The sequence below is a fragment of the Brassica napus genome, chromosome A7 (genome assembly GCF_020379485.1).
Source record: "Brassica napus cultivar Da-Ae chromosome A7, Da-Ae, whole genome shotgun sequence".
Lineage (NCBI taxonomy): Eukaryota > Viridiplantae > Streptophyta > Magnoliopsida > Brassicales > Brassicaceae > Brassica > Brassica napus.
Window position 1 is genome coordinate 22,154,899 of NC_063440.1, and position 16,567 is coordinate 22,171,465.

The 16,567-nt window shown below is 36.7% G+C and overlaps 4 protein-coding genes across 5 annotated transcripts; 2 read left to right on the plus strand and 2 right to left on the minus strand.

Moving 5' to 3' along the window:
• Positions 1 to 622: 622 nt before the first annotated feature.
• On the minus strand, positions 623 to 6,703 carry LOC125576274 (endoplasmic reticulum metallopeptidase 1-like). The gene is made up of 21 exons (XM_048735933.1): positions 5,878 to 6,703; positions 5,714 to 5,799; positions 5,413 to 5,514; positions 5,025 to 5,131; positions 4,844 to 4,944; positions 4,628 to 4,715; positions 4,184 to 4,272; positions 3,924 to 4,063; positions 3,657 to 3,822; positions 3,434 to 3,569; positions 3,254 to 3,347; positions 3,026 to 3,155; positions 2,877 to 2,936; positions 2,661 to 2,779; positions 2,330 to 2,451; positions 1,974 to 2,198; positions 1,724 to 1,884; positions 1,465 to 1,628; positions 1,140 to 1,222; positions 967 to 1,052; positions 623 to 894 (listed from the first exon to the last, which is right to left on the minus strand). The coding sequence occupies exons 1-21, from the start codon at positions 6,094 to 6,096 to the stop codon at positions 751 to 753; spliced, it is 2,622 nt and encodes an 873-aa protein (XP_048591890.1). The 5' UTR covers positions 6,097 to 6,703; the 3' UTR covers positions 623 to 750.
• A 312-nt stretch (positions 6,704 to 7,015) lies between these two features.
• On the plus strand, positions 7,016 to 9,995 carry LOC125574793 (probable arabinosyltransferase ARAD1). Its single transcript, XM_048735934.1, has 3 exons — positions 7,016 to 7,815; positions 7,888 to 8,295; positions 8,701 to 9,995. Exons 1-3 carry the CDS (start codon positions 7,201 to 7,203, stop codon positions 9,115 to 9,117), a joined length of 1,440 nt encoding a protein of 479 aa, XP_048591891.1. The 5' UTR covers positions 7,016 to 7,200; the 3' UTR covers positions 9,118 to 9,995.
• A 165-nt stretch (positions 9,996 to 10,160) lies between these two features.
• LOC125574794 (REF/SRPP-like protein At1g67360) lies at positions 10,161 to 11,392 on the plus strand. Of its 2 annotated transcripts, XM_048735935.1 has the most exons (3): positions 10,161 to 10,373; positions 10,466 to 10,708; positions 10,789 to 11,392. In XM_048735935.1, exons 2-3 carry the CDS (start codon positions 10,466 to 10,468, stop codon positions 11,245 to 11,247), a joined length of 702 nt encoding a protein of 233 aa, XP_048591892.1. In that variant the 5' UTR covers positions 10,161 to 10,373; the 3' UTR covers positions 11,248 to 11,392. The 2 variants fall into 2 exon arrangements, with proteins under 2 accessions (XP_048591892.1, XP_048591893.1); XM_048735936.1 differs by lacking the exon at positions 10,161 to 10,373 and having other exon boundaries at positions 10,388 to 10,708.
• Positions 11,393 to 12,081: 689 nt separating this feature from the next.
• LOC106408654 (putative F-box protein At1g26515) lies at positions 12,082 to 16,446 on the minus strand. Its single transcript, XM_048735937.1, has one exon. It carries the CDS (start codon positions 13,589 to 13,591, stop codon positions 12,449 to 12,451), a length of 1,143 nt encoding a protein of 380 aa, XP_048591894.1. The 5' UTR covers positions 13,592 to 16,446; the 3' UTR covers positions 12,082 to 12,448.
• Positions 16,447 to 16,567: the final 121 nt, after the last annotated feature.

Here is a 16,567-nt window from a genome sequence, read left to right on the forward strand (position 1 = left end):
GTAAAGACAAAACTTTATGCATTAGGCCTTATTTAATGGGGCCTTTAAAATCCAAAAAAACTTAAAATTGAATCGTAAATTGTAAGTTGTTGTTGGACTTTTTTTAGGCTTCAAGTTGAACCAATCAAATTATACATATATTAATTATCAAAAAACCAAGTTAATAATTTACACAAACACTAATCAACAAAGATAAATCATTATCATATAATATCGTTCATCTACAAATGCACGATAACAAAAAACATTGAACTTAACTACAAGTGCTAAGAACAGATTATCTAAACTATTAAAACTGAAGTACAAATAAATCTTAATCCTTAGTTTTCCACAAATATTACATACCTATGCTATTACTTTATAAATATCAACTTCCATAAAAATTGTTAAGAAATTGCCTAATATTTAGCTACCTAATAAATTTAGAAGATATGCAATCATTCATTTATTTAAAAAAATCAAAAAGTTAATTTTGCAATATATAAAAAACTATAAAATAGTCAGATTAATTTATTGGTTTATTAAAAATTAAATTGATCAACATGGTTTAAATTTTTCAGAATAATAAAACTAACTCAGTTATATTTAATTAATTAGCATCTTCTAATTTAATTAGTACAATAATGTATGTATTTAATTTTTAAACGTTTACAAAAATTAAAAATAAATACCCGTGCGGAGGCACGGGTCAAGATCTAGTTCTCTATTATTTTAGAACAAACAAAAAATGGAGAGATTACAGTTTTTTTATTAGAAGAAGTAAGTAGAAAGAAAGCTAGTGTAGGCAATGACGTCCGACCATCCAGGGAAAAGACTTTTCAAATGTCTAGTTTCTTCATCAAGACGTTGATCAAGAACTGCTACATCTACTCTCACTTCTTCTTCGCTATTAGCCTGCCATTATCAACTTGGAATCAGTACTAAATACTAATTAAAGGGCTTTTAGAACAAGAAGCTTGGTGTTACCTCTAACCAGAAGATCCATTTCTCACTGCTGTTGCCACTCAGTCTCAATAGGTAAGACGGAGGACCGCCCTCTGGGAGTTCAGGAGCTGCAACATTAAGACCATTTTGGTTTTATGGATTTTCTTAAAAGTAAATGTCTAAGAGAAGGACAATTAAGGGGGTCTTTGTGTGACCTGGAAGTTTGCCATCTGCAAAGGACCATCCTGATAATGGCCCAGTTATGTTCAGAACCGTGACCCATATCTCCTCCAGCGAGCTACAAATGAAAAAAATAGAAATAGTTATTAGCAAAACATGGCCGACAGAAAGTTTATTTTTGGATCCAACCGGTTAGGTGTCGCCTCTAACGGCAAATCAGTCATAAACAAAACAATTTTTCTAAAATGTTTTCTTTAAGGTCTAGACAGAACCTATGGATCCGTCTTGGCCTAGGCACTTATCTCATGTAAAAAACTTAATCATCGCCTATCGAACTTTTAAATATTGGATCCAACTAACCCGAGAGAGAGTTCCAGATGAACTCTGCGAGTTCCGTCTTCTAATGTTGTTGGTGGTTTGTGAGTTTTTAAGTGCGGCAAGTGGCTATATCGTTCCACAATCCTGTTGGCTTTAGCAGGGAACCTCCCACTTTTTGTTACTACACAGGAAACAGGGAAAAGTGCCTGCAGATACCAAACAAATGTTTACTCCAAACTGAAAACACTTACTGTCTAGTCAACTCCACGTAAGGAGGAGAGAATCTAACTAATTAACGTACCAACCAAGCTTCCTGAGGAGACACTTCAGCGTTGCTCAATGAAAAAGAAGGGCCAGCATGAAGTTTCTCAGCCACCTCTGGAGCATGCTTAAAAACAAACTCCATAGAATTTGAATCAACGACCGCTAAATCGTAAGTTGAGTCTGTGATTTCATTTCCACCTACAAAGTCACATTTAAAACATTTACTCAGAAAAGTATGTATAAAAAAAGGATAACAGCTCCATATTGGGTGGGCAATTAAAGGCTACCTGAAGAGAAGACTGTGTGTTGAAGTACAATTCTCTTAGGTGCATCTTTGCTATAAGGAAAGAACTGTGATGATACCGCAAACATAACCACAGTGAAGTGCAGCAAGAACTTCAAGATGGAAGCTTTGGCTAGCCAACGATCACATATTGGTATTATTGGGCCTATACACAAGCCAGTGACAAGTCCAATGACTGCAGCTACTGCTACATCTGCGAGATAAAACCCTGCAAAGCAAGATCTTGTACAATAAATATCTTACACAATGACTTGCAATCACAACAAGCATTTTGATGAACTAATGGTGAAGTTCTCAAATAGCTTAATCAGGGAAACATTCGAGTGCAGTAAAACTAACCAAAAGGTGGTGGAACTCCAATCATTCCTGTCTTCTCAATCAAAAACAGTGCAAGAAAACCACCAAAATAGACAGAGTACAGAAGGCATGGAACCATAGCTATCACATAAAACATGGGTGACCTGGATAAGAAGAACTTTTATCACACAACAGTTTAAAACAAAGATATATAGTCTACAAAACATTAAACTAGAAGAACTATCAGAGGTGAAAATCTAGATTACTGTATAAATCAAATTTATGTCAAGTTTATTTATCCTCAATGTCACAACAGTTAGATAATAATGTTAAAAGCAACACTGATAGTTCAGTGAAAGACTAGCAGTCTTACTTGATCGAATCATATCCATATGACTTGACAGATAAACAGAAAGCAATCCACCCCAACAGCATAGAAACGCAGATGACAAAAGTCAAGAACCCTCCACCTAATCCGGCGAAAAAATATGCCTGAAAACGTTTCTTCAGTTAGTCATGGATTAGTCTAACAAATAACAAAATATTGGCGTAAGGTGTAAACTAAACTGATCAAACAACAATCACATACCGAAGTTACAAAAGCGTAGACCCCAAATGCTCCCCAAAACCTTGCTTCATCAGATGTTTCCTGACAGATCATAGTTTTAAGAAAAAAAAACTTTTCTAGTAATAGACAGGGATGATGCAACTGAGGCAAGAGAAGAATAAGGACCTTACAACTTTCATAATATTCTTAGATGAAAAACTTTGACAATGTGAGACACGATCAGAGATAGTTCTTGGAATTAAAAGACCAAAAAATGAGCAGGGGATGAACATCAAGAAAGCTAAGTATGAATGAGCAAACCTACATTTCCACAACAATTACAGTGAGCCTCCCCAACCAATAAAAACTGAACAGTTTAAACACCATGTGGAACAAAGTAGAAGGTATATGAAACCAACCAGCTCATGGGATTAGCAAACAACAATCTGATGACTGAAAACAGAACAGGGAATATGACACCAAGTAAGATCCCAGCGGTGTGCTGTATAAGTCCTAATCAGACAACCATTTAAAATGGTTAGATCTCCAAAACATGATAATAAAAAGATTAAGAAAATAAAAAAATTGCACATTATTACCTTTCAAGAAAGCCCAGAAGACTGATAAGAAAGGGTGTGTCCGAGAGTCCCGCATATACAAAAAGAAAGGAGCAACAAGGAACAAAGCAGATGGAACATTATGAAGTACCATGGCCACTCTTTTTGGATAGTACACCTGATATATCATGACATCAGCTTGTCAAGAGACAACTGTAAACAGGCTATGAAAAAAAAATGATGAATGAGAGTCAAAAGCACCCACCATGAACCTTGTTAAGTAATCAAATAAAACAGCTCTTTCAACCATGTCAACGTCAGCATCCACGTCAAGAGACTTTCTTTCACCTGCAACCTTCAGATTAGGAGAGCTAGTGAAGGCTTTAAGCACACTGATTAAGTTTTCTCCACGTGCTTGCATGCTTCCAGGTCTGGTTTAAAGACAAATCTGTGAAACGAGGTTTGTACTAAATAATAAACTATAGCAAGGAAAAATAAAATAATAGATATATGTATCAAAATAATGCATTACATTATTCTGTCAATAGTATCAAAAGAAGTATGGTAGTAGTAACCACCAAGAAGGAAGATAATGTCTAGCCCAGGAATGTCACCATAATCTTCTGCAAACATTCTGTAGTCGGTGTCTCCAGGAAATACATCGAATATATCCTGGGGGATATCACAGGACAACTTATAGTCAATGACTGAGATGAAATAGACACAAAATGGTTTTATCATGTGTGTGTTCATGTCTGTCATAGAGTGAAAGAGTGGGAGAGAGAGAGAGACCTGTGCAGAACTCTGCGCCATCGGATACACTGCAGCTTGAGAGTAGACACTGGACGGCCATGAGCCAGGCCCTGATTGGCAGACCAAATCTGCCAGACGTTAACATCAAGTCAAATGTACGAGCAATTAGCACAATAGAAACTTAAAAATCAATACTCATTGACAAGCAAAGGCTTTGATACTTTCAGGAATAAGTCATTTTCCTAGTCTCTAAAAATGATAATGTATGTGTATGCATGAATTTCTAGAGAAATCATGTTGCAAAAGAAGTTTAACTACAAAGACAATGGTCTAGAGAATATAAGAGAAAATTAAACTTAAGAACATCTCATCTAAAGGGAAAATGCCTGATCATAAGTAAAAAGATTTTGTTCATTTATAATTTCACATAAGCTGGACCGTTTTTTAAGGGAATGCTCATAAAACTTTAGGCCAGAAGCTTACCGATACCCCCTGTCCCAGAAGCTTCCAGGTTTATAAAAGCTCCAACGGTGTCTTTCAACTTATGCTGCGTCATGAAGCCGTGTGAGCCCTAAAGACACAACAAAAAGCCACACCACCATGTAAAGTATGAGCTTAGTTTCATCATCCTATTTACCAAACACATTGATGAAAAAAATAGTCCATGTGAAAGAGTACAAAGCACCATAAATGTGTTACCAGCATAAAAAGCTCTTCGGCACCATTGAAGAGGAAAATTATAGGTCGAGGCGGGGCCCATCCAGAATCCACAACCAGTCTTGCTATTTCAAGCAGTGATGCTGCAGACAGAGAGACACAAAGCCGTGATGTTATAGTGGTATAAATGAAAAGAAAAACTAAAGAGATGTAACAAACGCACCTACACATGACCCACAGTCACCAGCTCCAGGGGAGTTGATAGGGCTGTCATAATGTGCATTCATCAATACAGATGCATCCGTGTCATGAGAATTCATTGACGAGATACTGCAAGAAAACAGCAAAACGATGAAATGTTTAGCATTAATACGTGGGGACACAATCATTCACTGTTGATGACTGAATAAAATAACACAAACAAGGAAGTCCTAAAGTGAATGATAATTACAAAGAACGAATCTAACACAATGGACTTTACTTTGCATCATGGTCTCAGCCAAACTTGTGAACCAACAAAAGAAGAAAAAGCTGAACAAGGGTAACTGCAATATTTGGCTAGAACAAACTTTACAACTTGTAAGAATATTTTGGATTAGCAAAATCAATACCGCATAAGGATATTAGTATGGTTTCTGTATCCAAGTGATATGCTGTGGCCAATAAACATCATGCTAAAGGAGCCATCCACCTGAGCCTCCTCCACCTCAACCCTACACAAGAAGCATTTATTTTCAGCTTCAGATAAGAAAAAAGGAACATTCTTTTTGGTACTTTGGAATCAATTAATATACTATGATATATCAAATGAGTGCACAGATGTTAGTTGGAGTGAGCATTTATTAAACAACTCGTGACAAAAAAAAAACAATTGGAACCACTTTTTTGTTTGATTCAGTCAAAAAGCAAAACCTTAGATTAGGACCAGCTCTCTCCTTGACCATCTCCAACTGTGTTTTTATGTAAGCTGCAGCTTCTCTAAGCCCAGGTCGTCCTTCCTACGAATGTACAAAATCCATCAGAAACAGCTTTTTTCTTTTAGGAGAGAGAGAGGGAAGAAAACGACGTCGAATCACCTGACGACCGCTGTTCTCTTCGGACAAGACACGAATGTGCTCGACGGCTCTAGCTTCGGAGAACTGATCGAGAGGCGCGTCAAAGGGAAGCGGCGAGATATGTTTCATGTGGAGGACGAAGTAAGCAATGGCTGCCATTGAAGCGTAGAGGAAAGCGAGTGAGAAGAGGAACTTGAAGCCAGTGACGTCTCCGTAGCTCAGCCTCCTCGATAACGCCATCACTGTGGTTTAGATTTGAGATTGAGAAATCGAGTATTTTAAAAAGACAAAGGATGGATCAAATTTTTGTTTTTACGTTGATATAATACGGTGAAACGGAACGGGAACGTGCAGACCGTCGATGACGCTGAGTGTGTCGGAGAGAAAAAATGGTTTTTTTAGGTGGGTCCAAAAAGTTACTTTAAATAGTCCCCACGTTTTTTGATTAATTACGTAATTGTCCGTTTCTTTTCATCTAATTTTTAGCTGCTTCTTCCTAATTCTGTAGTAGTTAGGAAAATTGAAGTGAATAACAAAATAAAATAAAATAAAAGATGCTTTTTTCTGTTTTCAGTAATGTGGGACACAGTGACAGTATACTTAACTTAAATAAAATATATTTGACTAATTAAAATTGTTTTGGAGCAGAAGTGCTTGGGAACAAGCTCAAACAGGGGATGATATCATTAACAAAAAAAGCGGTAAACCACTCTCCGGCGAAAGAATGTTAAATCACTAGTGGTTACGTGTTATGGATATCTGAGTGTAATCGGATTCGAATTCAGCTCGTTTAGCGATGCTGAAATGCAATGCTACCACCCGACCACTAGCACGTGGTTAAGATATCATTAACAAAGTAAATGTACTACAATATAACATAAGTGCTTTGGAGCAGGCTCAAATTGACCTAAAAGAAATATATCTCGAAAAATTCCAACGCGTAGGAATACGACTTTTCTTGTGGCGTAGCGGTTTTAGAATGTCTTTGCTCTCGCCTCCTCTCGTGTATTAACCTTACAAACTATCAACATCTGAATCCATAACCTTACAAACTATCAACATAGTAATTGGCCATGTCCCCTCGTCAACTTATTTGGTTCAAAAATCAAAATTCAAATATCTGTAATAGATTGTTCAACGGCGGGATTAACCGCATTTTATATGTTTTGGATTGATAGTAGATCCATAATCAAAAACGTGTTTGTGATTGTTTTAGAAGAAATGAAACATTTTTAGCTAAAGTAGTATTGCTTAGGTTTGTCGACTCAGCTTTTGTCTCTATGATCCTCTGTTTTTTTTTGGTAACAGACTCTTGATCCATGGATCAAGTATTTTATTATTCAGATGAAAAAAAAAAATATTATTCAAATGACTGAAAGAATCTCTTGCTTTACGACTCGATACATTCCTCGTTGCAATCAAAACACGAAACAGATTGGATCCAAATCTCACCAATTTGACGAAGAAGAAGAAGAACAAGAAATGTACGGCAAAACCATAAGCATCATCGTCCTCTTCGCCTTCCTCATTGCTTCCTACTCAATCTACATGGGCACCATCGATCCAACACCTTACTTCTCTCAGCTCGGTAAACCTTCCCCTCCCTGTAACACCACCTCCACCAAAGGCCAACCTCTCCGTGTCTTCATGTACGACCTCCCACGCAAATTCAATCTCGCCATGATGCATCCTAACATCTCAGACGTCGAGCCCATCACCGCCGAGAATCTCCCTTCCTGGCATCAGACCTCTGGGGTCGGGCGGCAGCACAGCGTCGAGTACTGGCTCATGGCCTCGCTTCTTAACAACGGAGGCGATGAAGAGGAGAAAGAGGCGGTTAGGGTTCTTGATCCGGAGTTGGCTGATGCCTTCTACGTCCCTTTCTTCTCTTCCTTGAGCTTCAATACTCACGGGAAGAACATGACCGATCCAGATACTGAACTTGACCGGCTATTACAGGTAAAAGGTCAAATAGCAATGCCCTTCAGACAATGATCTTTATGGTGCATTGTCTTGTCGTGTTGTTGTCAGGTTGAGTTAATAGAGTATCTTGAGAACTCCAAGTATTGGCAACGTTCAGGAGGTAGGGACCATGTGATTCCGATGACTCATCCTAACGCTTTCAGATTCTTGAGGCAACGAGTGAACGCGTCAATCCTCATTCTTGTTGATTTTGGGCGTTACCCAAAAGAGATTGCAAATCTAGATAAAGACGTAGTTTCGCCTTATGTACATGTTGTTGAGTCCTTCGCGGATGATGTTGTTGTTGATGATGGTGCTTTGGATCCCTTTGAGGCTCGCAGTACTCTTCTTTACTTCCGTGGGAATACGGTGAGGAAAGCTGATGGTAAAATCCGTGTGCGCTTGGAGAAGTTGCTAGCTGGTAACTCTGATGTTCACTATGTGAAAAGCATACCAACAACACAAAACATCAAAGTGGTAAGCTCTTCTTATATCAAAGTGTTACTCTTGGCAAGGTTTCATGAAAACCCTAAATCAACATAATGTGCAATAGTTGGTTAATGAGTACAAATAAGATAGTGATGTGTTTAGATGTTAGAGTGTTTTAGGGAGCTTAAGGGTTATATCTTTGGTTCTTATATCGGTTAGTTCTTGGTTTTATCTTTGTTTTTGTGTCCATTAGTATTAGCTAGAGACAACATCGCATACATCACATTGAATGTTGGAAGGGATTTAATTAATATATAAAATAGATGAGGTATTCCACTTTATATTATTGGTTTTAGGTTGGAAATCTATCTAACTTATCATTAATTAGTATTTCATTTCACTGTGATAGTCATTCTTATTCTTTTTTTTTTCTTTTTTTTTGCATGTCACTAGTCTACGGAAGGGATGAGATCATCAAAATTCTGTCTGCATCCAGCTGGAGACACTCCATCTTCATGCCGACTATTTGACGCCATCGTCAGTCACTGCATTCCTGTAATCATAAGCGACAAAATCGAGCTGCCTTTTGAAGATGAGATAGACTACTCAGAGTTCTCAGTCTTCTTCTCAGCGAACGAGGCGCTTGAGCCAGACTTCATCCTCAGCAACCTCCGTCAGTTTCCCAAGGAGAAATGGCTGAAAATGTGGGAACGTCTCAAGAATGTATCTCATCATTTCGAGTTTCAGTACCCTCCCAAGAGAGAAGACGCAGTTAACATGTTGTGGAGACAGGTGAAACATAAGATCCCTGATGTCAAGCTCGCTGTACATAGACACCGGAGGTTGAAAGTCCCTGATTGGTGGCTCTGAAGAATGACAGTTTTTTTTCGCAAGGTTTAGTCTTTTTTTTCATTTTTTCTCCCTTCCAATACTGTAAATAGTTTATTCTTTTGTTACCTTTGAGTCTCATGATTTATTTATAGGCTGATGCATACTCTAAAACATGAATTTCTTATAACAAGACACTTTTATCTTTTAAGGTTTGAGATGAGAGTTCCTATTGTTGTGATATTATTATCTACCAAAATCCATAGACTCTCATGATACACTCGCTTTTATTTTCACCAACTTTCCTTCCTACAAAGACTGTTTTCATGCTTAACTGCTTAAGTATATATCTTTGTGACGTTTTGGTATGAGACTTATGGCATTAAAGGTCACACCACTGGCTATGATATTAACTCCATAATCCGTATCAGATACTTCGGTTCATCTCCCACATACTGATACCAGTTTTATGCTTGTTTTCCCTTTAAAGTATCGTTATATCTCCTACATACCAATTTCATGCTTGTTTTGACTTACTATTTTCATGCATAAGTAATAATTATTATATCTTTGTGACTTTATCGTTTCTTTTCCCCATTTTGCATTCAGTTCACCCCCCACGTATAATATTTGCATGCTTAGTATTGCTATATTATCTTGTGCTTATTGTGATCCTTGTGACTAGTTACACTAGTGTAAATCCTTTTGTCAATTTTCTGTCATTGTTTCTCTAATGCTCAAATATAGAATCATTTAAAATCTGGATCAAATAATGATTAGATACATTATAAGAATATTATGAAATGCAGAATAATTTAAAATCTGGATCAAATATGATTAGATACATTATAAGAAATGGCGGAAGGCCATAATAGAAAGCTACTTCCCTTAAAAAGTTAACCGACTAATCAAAAAAAAAAAAAAAGTTAACCGACTAATCAAAAAACCTTAAAGCTTATACGATTACTATGAGATCTGGCCGACACGTGTTCTTGCCGGAATCCCCTAGAACAATTTGGGCCGGCTAAATACTAGAAACATCCACACACGACACGAGTTTCCAGAAAATGATTCTTTCTTTTGTTCGGAGGCCCACACTACCAGATCTATTCTCGACCGTTAGATCACGTGGACGAGTCCACTCCCCTTGGTTTCTTTTAACCAGTCCCTCTCATCCCGTCACTCCTCAACGTGTTGTGAAGATACTTGCTGTTTCAAGAAGACAGGCGATAACTCCGAAGAGCAAAAAAAAAAAGAGAAAGAGTCGTTGGTAGAAATCTCAAATAAAGAACGATCAGGTAAAGATCACTCCTCACTTTCTTCTTTTTTTTCTATCGTTGGTATCTCAGTGTGATCTCTCATCATACGTTTGGTTGTTTCTTTGATCTAGATGGAGACGGAGAAGAAGAAGAACAGCCAGGAGCTAGGTCTGAAACACCTAGGGTTCGTGAGAGTTGCGGCGATCCATGTTCTTGTTAGCCTCTCGAGCCTTTACGACTACGCAAAACAAAACTCCGGTCCTCTTAAACCGGCTGTGGGGAAGGTTGAAGGAGCCGTCACCACCGTCGTCACCCCTGTCTACAATAAACTCAAGGATGTTCCAGATACCCTCCTCCTCTTTCTAGATCACAAGGTAAACATGTTAAGATGTTTCTTGATCTCATATTTTGATTGTTAGATCTGATGACCTAATTTCTTTTGTTAACTTTCTAGGTGGGTGAAGCTTCGGACAAGTTTGATAAGCATGCTCCTCCAGTGGCTAAGAAAGTAGTAAGTCGAGCTAATGTGTTGATCCACAAGACTACAGAGAAGGCTCAACGCTTTGTGAAAGAGGCTCGTACGGGTGGTCCTAAAGCTGCTTTTAACTATGCTGCAACCGAGTACAAGTGTTTCCTTGTCACTAACTCGGTCAGAGTCTGGGCCAAACTCAACCGGTTTAAACCGATTCATGCAGTGGGGAACAAAGCTTTTCCCGTGGCTGCACACGTGTCTGGTATTTACAACGATCTGGTGACGGACATGACTCAGATGGGTTACCCTGTGGTTGGTTATCTTCCTTTAGTTCCTGTCGATGACATCGTCAAGGCTTATGAAAAGGAGGAAGGTGCAGCGCAGAAGAAAGGAGATGTTACAGATGGAAACGATTCGTCGTCTGATTCGGACACTGATTGATAACGCTTGTGTGATGATTGAAGACGTTTGGTTGGTTTGGTTTGGTTACTTAATGTAAATGATCTTATTAGGCACTCTCTTGTTTTTTTTAGCAAGTGTTTCATTTCTTGGTGGTGTGACAATGTGATATGCGTTTGCTTCTGTCTTTTTTCAACCAGGAGAAATATAATATTGAGCAACAGAACTATAAGAACATCAAACACTTGTGAAAGAATCAAAACGACTTTGCTAAGAACCAATGAATGCTTTTCTCTCATTTAGTAAACAACAAGTCTAGGTTATTATTTGAGTTTATACCAGAGAAACAAAGGGAATACAACTCCGGGTATTGAAACAGAGACAAATTTTGCAACAGACAAAACAAGCGGTTCAAAACTGAGTACCTTTTGCTAACAGCAGCTAGTAATGCTTAAAGAACGGAAATAACGACGCTGGAACATAAATAAGCACTGCAGATTCTAAGTACACACATGCCATGAACAATATACACTACTCCACGCCTCTATGCGGATGACCCAAGGATACACTACTGAAACATAATACATTTACCACCAAAAATCAAGATAGCTTACACAAATTTGATCAAAGTGCAAGCACTAATAGTTCTTCACAGTTTAGACCATTTCCTCCAACCAATTCTTTCTATACGACAAAGACAAAAGCTATAATGTTATTAAGATATGCAGAGTATTATTTATATTGGATCATGGTTGTGAAGCCTGTGTTCTTCTTTTTTACATCAGAAGCTATAATGTTATTAAGATGATGTTAAGAGGATGGTCTAACCATCCAGTTTAGAACCTAGAGTCTACATGAGAAGAAAATAATACCGCGAGTTTGGTACTTTTTGCAAGACTATCGGTTCAGACATTTAAAGAACATGATACAAAAATATTGACCAATAAGTAAATTGAGAACGTAAAAGGGAGAAATTCTGTAGTTTCGGCTTAAAGAATGACCAGTCTTCATCTTTTAAGTAGATTAACTAGTTGTAGACAATCCGATTCAAAATTTGTGTTCATAGCACAGGTTGTGACATAATAATATAGAAAAACCGCATCTGGGATTAGAAATAGTTTAAGTAGACATAAATTTGAAAAGAGGAAATAGTGAATGCAACCAAAAGAAAACAACATTTTGAGATAAAGAGCCATGAAATTTAGTGGCAACATCCCAAAACAAAAACAAGGAAATAATAACTCTACCTAGCTTTAATCAGCATGGGACTCTCTACGTAATCCACGAAACAACTTGAATCATTAAACCAATCTTGCTTTACATCAACTTCAAGCTTCATCTTCGTAAAAATAGCTCCCTTGACATCATGGTGGATAACACTAAACTCACTTCTGGAACAGCTAGGTGCAAAAATAATGTCACCCATATGATTACTAACGCATTTCATACGTAAATGAAGCTGGGGAAGATTATAGAAAGACTTTTCTTTGTAGTCTTGTTTTCCTGCTTCGAAAACGAACAAATCAATTGAAGGCACTGAGTGAGAAGGTTGAATGGCTATGGCTACTTTGCCATGGTAGTTTATCAAAGTTCTAGAACCGTTGTGATGAAAATACAAAGCTTTCATTTCCTCAGATACTCTAGCATAGATATTAAACTTCTCAGAGTTCAAATCGAATCTCATCAGACACATCATTCCTACGTCCGTGCTCGCAATGTAGTACACAAATCCATCAATACACAGACCGTTACACCAAATGCCGTGAGGAATTCCACAATCGATGAATCTCCATGTTTTAGGTTTAGCTCCCAATGTGAATATTTGATAGTGATTAAACTCGAGTGTTGCATGTCCTGCAAGATCCGGGGTGATGCACAACACTTTGTACTGATTATTGACAGGATCATATCCGAAAAAGCGTCTGGCTAGCCTTGGTTTACTAGTGGCTGTTGTTTTGACAAGCTTTGGTAATGATATGGTCTTTCCGGTGCAAGGGTTACATATGATCTCACCCACGTTGATCAGACCATTGACGTAATAACTAGGGTACGAGGCTCTACGCAGAGGAAATGTTATTCTGGATAGAAAAGTGGTTGATATCAATGGTGATGACGACGATAGCGAAGAAGAAGAGAAGAAGCTGCAACTTAGGCGTCCAGTTTGGTTATCTCTATCGTGTAAAGCTAGTAGGAAACGCAAAGGCTGAGTCAAGGATCGCAATCTGATGAAACTCTTGCTTGAAATGATTTCTTGCCATGATTTAGATACGAGCATAAACCTAACTACGGATTTTGAAGGCAACCGGCTAAGAATCTCGATCTGCAGATCCAAAGGAACAACATAGGTTCTCCTCTTGTTGCAGAGACGGAGACTTCTTCGGATCATGGTGGTAACCCTAGTTCTCCCTCTCTACATATTTTTTCCTTGTTGATATGTTGTTTTAATAGAGACTCCGCAAGGCCGCAGTAGTATGGTTAATGGGCTTCCCACTTTCATTTGGATCAGTTTCCGGTCTAAAATCAAATTAAAAATACTGTATTTTATATTTAAACTAGATTTTGATCCATGGTTTGAAAGAACATAATTATTTTTATGTTCATACAATTTTGTTAGTTCATAGTAGAAATTATTAATCTACTTGTTCAACTCATTTGTACTTGATAAATATTTTACATATTTGATGGAATAACCCAAAAAATGGTGATTCTAAAAGTTCTTTTCGTTAATCGTAGATTGGTTTAGCCGTTTAAGACAGTTGGCGTTATTTTAAGTTTTAAATATTAACTTTAAAAATAAAGAAAATTTATTAATCATGATTTATATAAATTATATTTTTGTAAGCGCATATTTTGTAGATCTATGTCATATTGATTTAGAAAATAGTTATTTATGTGATTATAAAATATTTTCGATATTATGAGTAGCTATAACATTTTTTAAATAGTCTGTTTAAATATTACCTATTGTTTTTAGAAAATGCGATATTTGTGGTTTTTTGTTTTAATTAAAAATTAAATTTTGTGTGGTCATTTCTAAATGAATAAATGATAAGGCGAGCACTATATATATATATATATATATATATATATATATATATATATATAAGTACACATGTGTTTTCTTAGTGGTAAAAGTATATCTGCAATAATGATTTTGAACGCAAACTGTAAAGTATAAACCAATGATGACGGTCCAAACAAATCAAAGATATTTTTATGCTAATATTATGGTTGTGGAGACAATAACGTATCAAAGAGGGTCCACATTTACATAAATCAGACGTTAGACTTTCTGTTAATCCAAATTTTGATCTGCAGTGAGAATTTACCAGTCTCCATAATTACATAGATCGCAGACCCCATGATACTTTGTCACCCACTTAATCTTAATTTTATTACTTAATCACTTCTTATAATTATTAATTGCTGCCTTCAAGAAAGGGTATCACAATGTTCAATTTTAGCATACAACTTTACCTTGGAAGCTAAATCTCAATTATTAAGACACGTTCATGTGTCTATAATTATGCCTGAAATCTTGAATTTGGTGTGCTCTCAAACTATCCATCATTAATAGTAACCCCTCAGATTTATTTCGTCAAAATGTCAACCATCTAAAGAAAATGTGCAAGTTCATCGGCGAAATTTAAATGTATACATTTTGTGCATAAGATATCAAAATTTCATATGCCTTCGAAAACAAAGAAAGCAAAACTTAATTTTGAGAAAAAAAAACGAATTTTGTTTGTGTTTCCAAAAGAGCACGTAGACAAATTGTTAAACCATGTTTAAGTAAAGAACCTGATTTCCACTCTAATTTTCAATATTATATAGTGTATATATCAGTATTTATAGATAGGCATGCTATGATTCAAGGAATCTCTTAAAGAAACCATACACTAACTTTTGTCTTAAGATACCTAAGCTATACAAACAATATCATTGTGATACTTCCTATAAAAATCATTAGAAATCAATGATGAAACATCTTTTGACCCATGATTGTTTAAGATTTGACGACAGTTTTTTATAAATATAGGCGACCAAAAATGTACAACAACAACAAAAATATACAACGACGGTTCCACCTATCCAAAAAAGTAAAAAGTAAAAAAAAACCATCAAACTGTAAGAACTAAAAACCAACACGAGACAAAACAAGGCACATCCATTATCTTATTAGACATCTCTCATACCTTTATGCATATTATTTTCTCAATTATGTGGTTACGCTGCTTTTATTTGTCAACATGTTTACTTTTATTAACTATCATCTAACTTTTATTTTATTTTTGGTTTAGGAGTTTCTATTCTATATCGACATCTTCATTCATCTCATTTTGCTCAAATTTGAGCAGAGCGGGGCATATGCATGTGTTCTCATTTACGACTTGCCACATTAGTACTAGCAAGGGACGTGACAAGTTAAAAGTACATTTCAGAATTTGTTGAAAACCTTTTTATAACCTAATACGATGTATTGACTGAAAAAACAAAAATACATCAGATGTTGCGGGCAAATAAGGCATGAACATTAGGAAAAGAAAATTGTTTTGACAAATAAAATGAGAGTAGAATTCTAGGCGAAAATCGAGAATTGGAGCACCATGGGAGCTGAGACAACCATGGGGAAGGAAATTAAAATGGCATTCTGACGACCAACATAGCCCGGCCCAATGACCACCGAGTGAAGAACTCCAGGGATTTTGGTCCATCCACGACCAGACTTGGAGACTGCCGTATGTTACCCTTGTTGTTGGCCAAGCTACTCGTTTTCATTTTCATTTAACTAAGATTTGATTTTACGCAAATAAAAGAGCGCAAGAGAGATATAGGAGTGTCGATGTAAGCTTTAAACTTCGAGAAAAGGCAAAAGATAGCGAAAAGAGTAAAGCCCTGCCCTGGAATTTTGTGTGCTATCACATAGGATGTCTTAAGTCCGGCCAAACCAGTTGACAACTGGTGTTTGCAAAATGATTTAGCCTACGACATGACAGATTATGTAGTTAACGAATAGCAATAACCATTAAAAAAAAATCTATGCATGACGAAATAAGAAATTAATGATGGGGATCAAGATGTTCCAAATAATTAAATGTGTCTATTCGACCTTCTCTCTTTTTTTTGGGTCAAAATTCGACCTTCTCTTTATATCTATAACCCATAGGAAAAAAAAAAGCTCGTGTCCATGTTCGTATGTTCATAGAATGATCTAGCATTCATATAGTCTTTTGAATAGACACGGTGCGGGCCATGGTTTTCGATCTTTTTTTTTTGCATATAATCACATCTTTTATTGTTTTATTTAGGAAACCTCTTAATGACCAAACGAGCTCGTGTTATGTTCAAAAACAATCATATT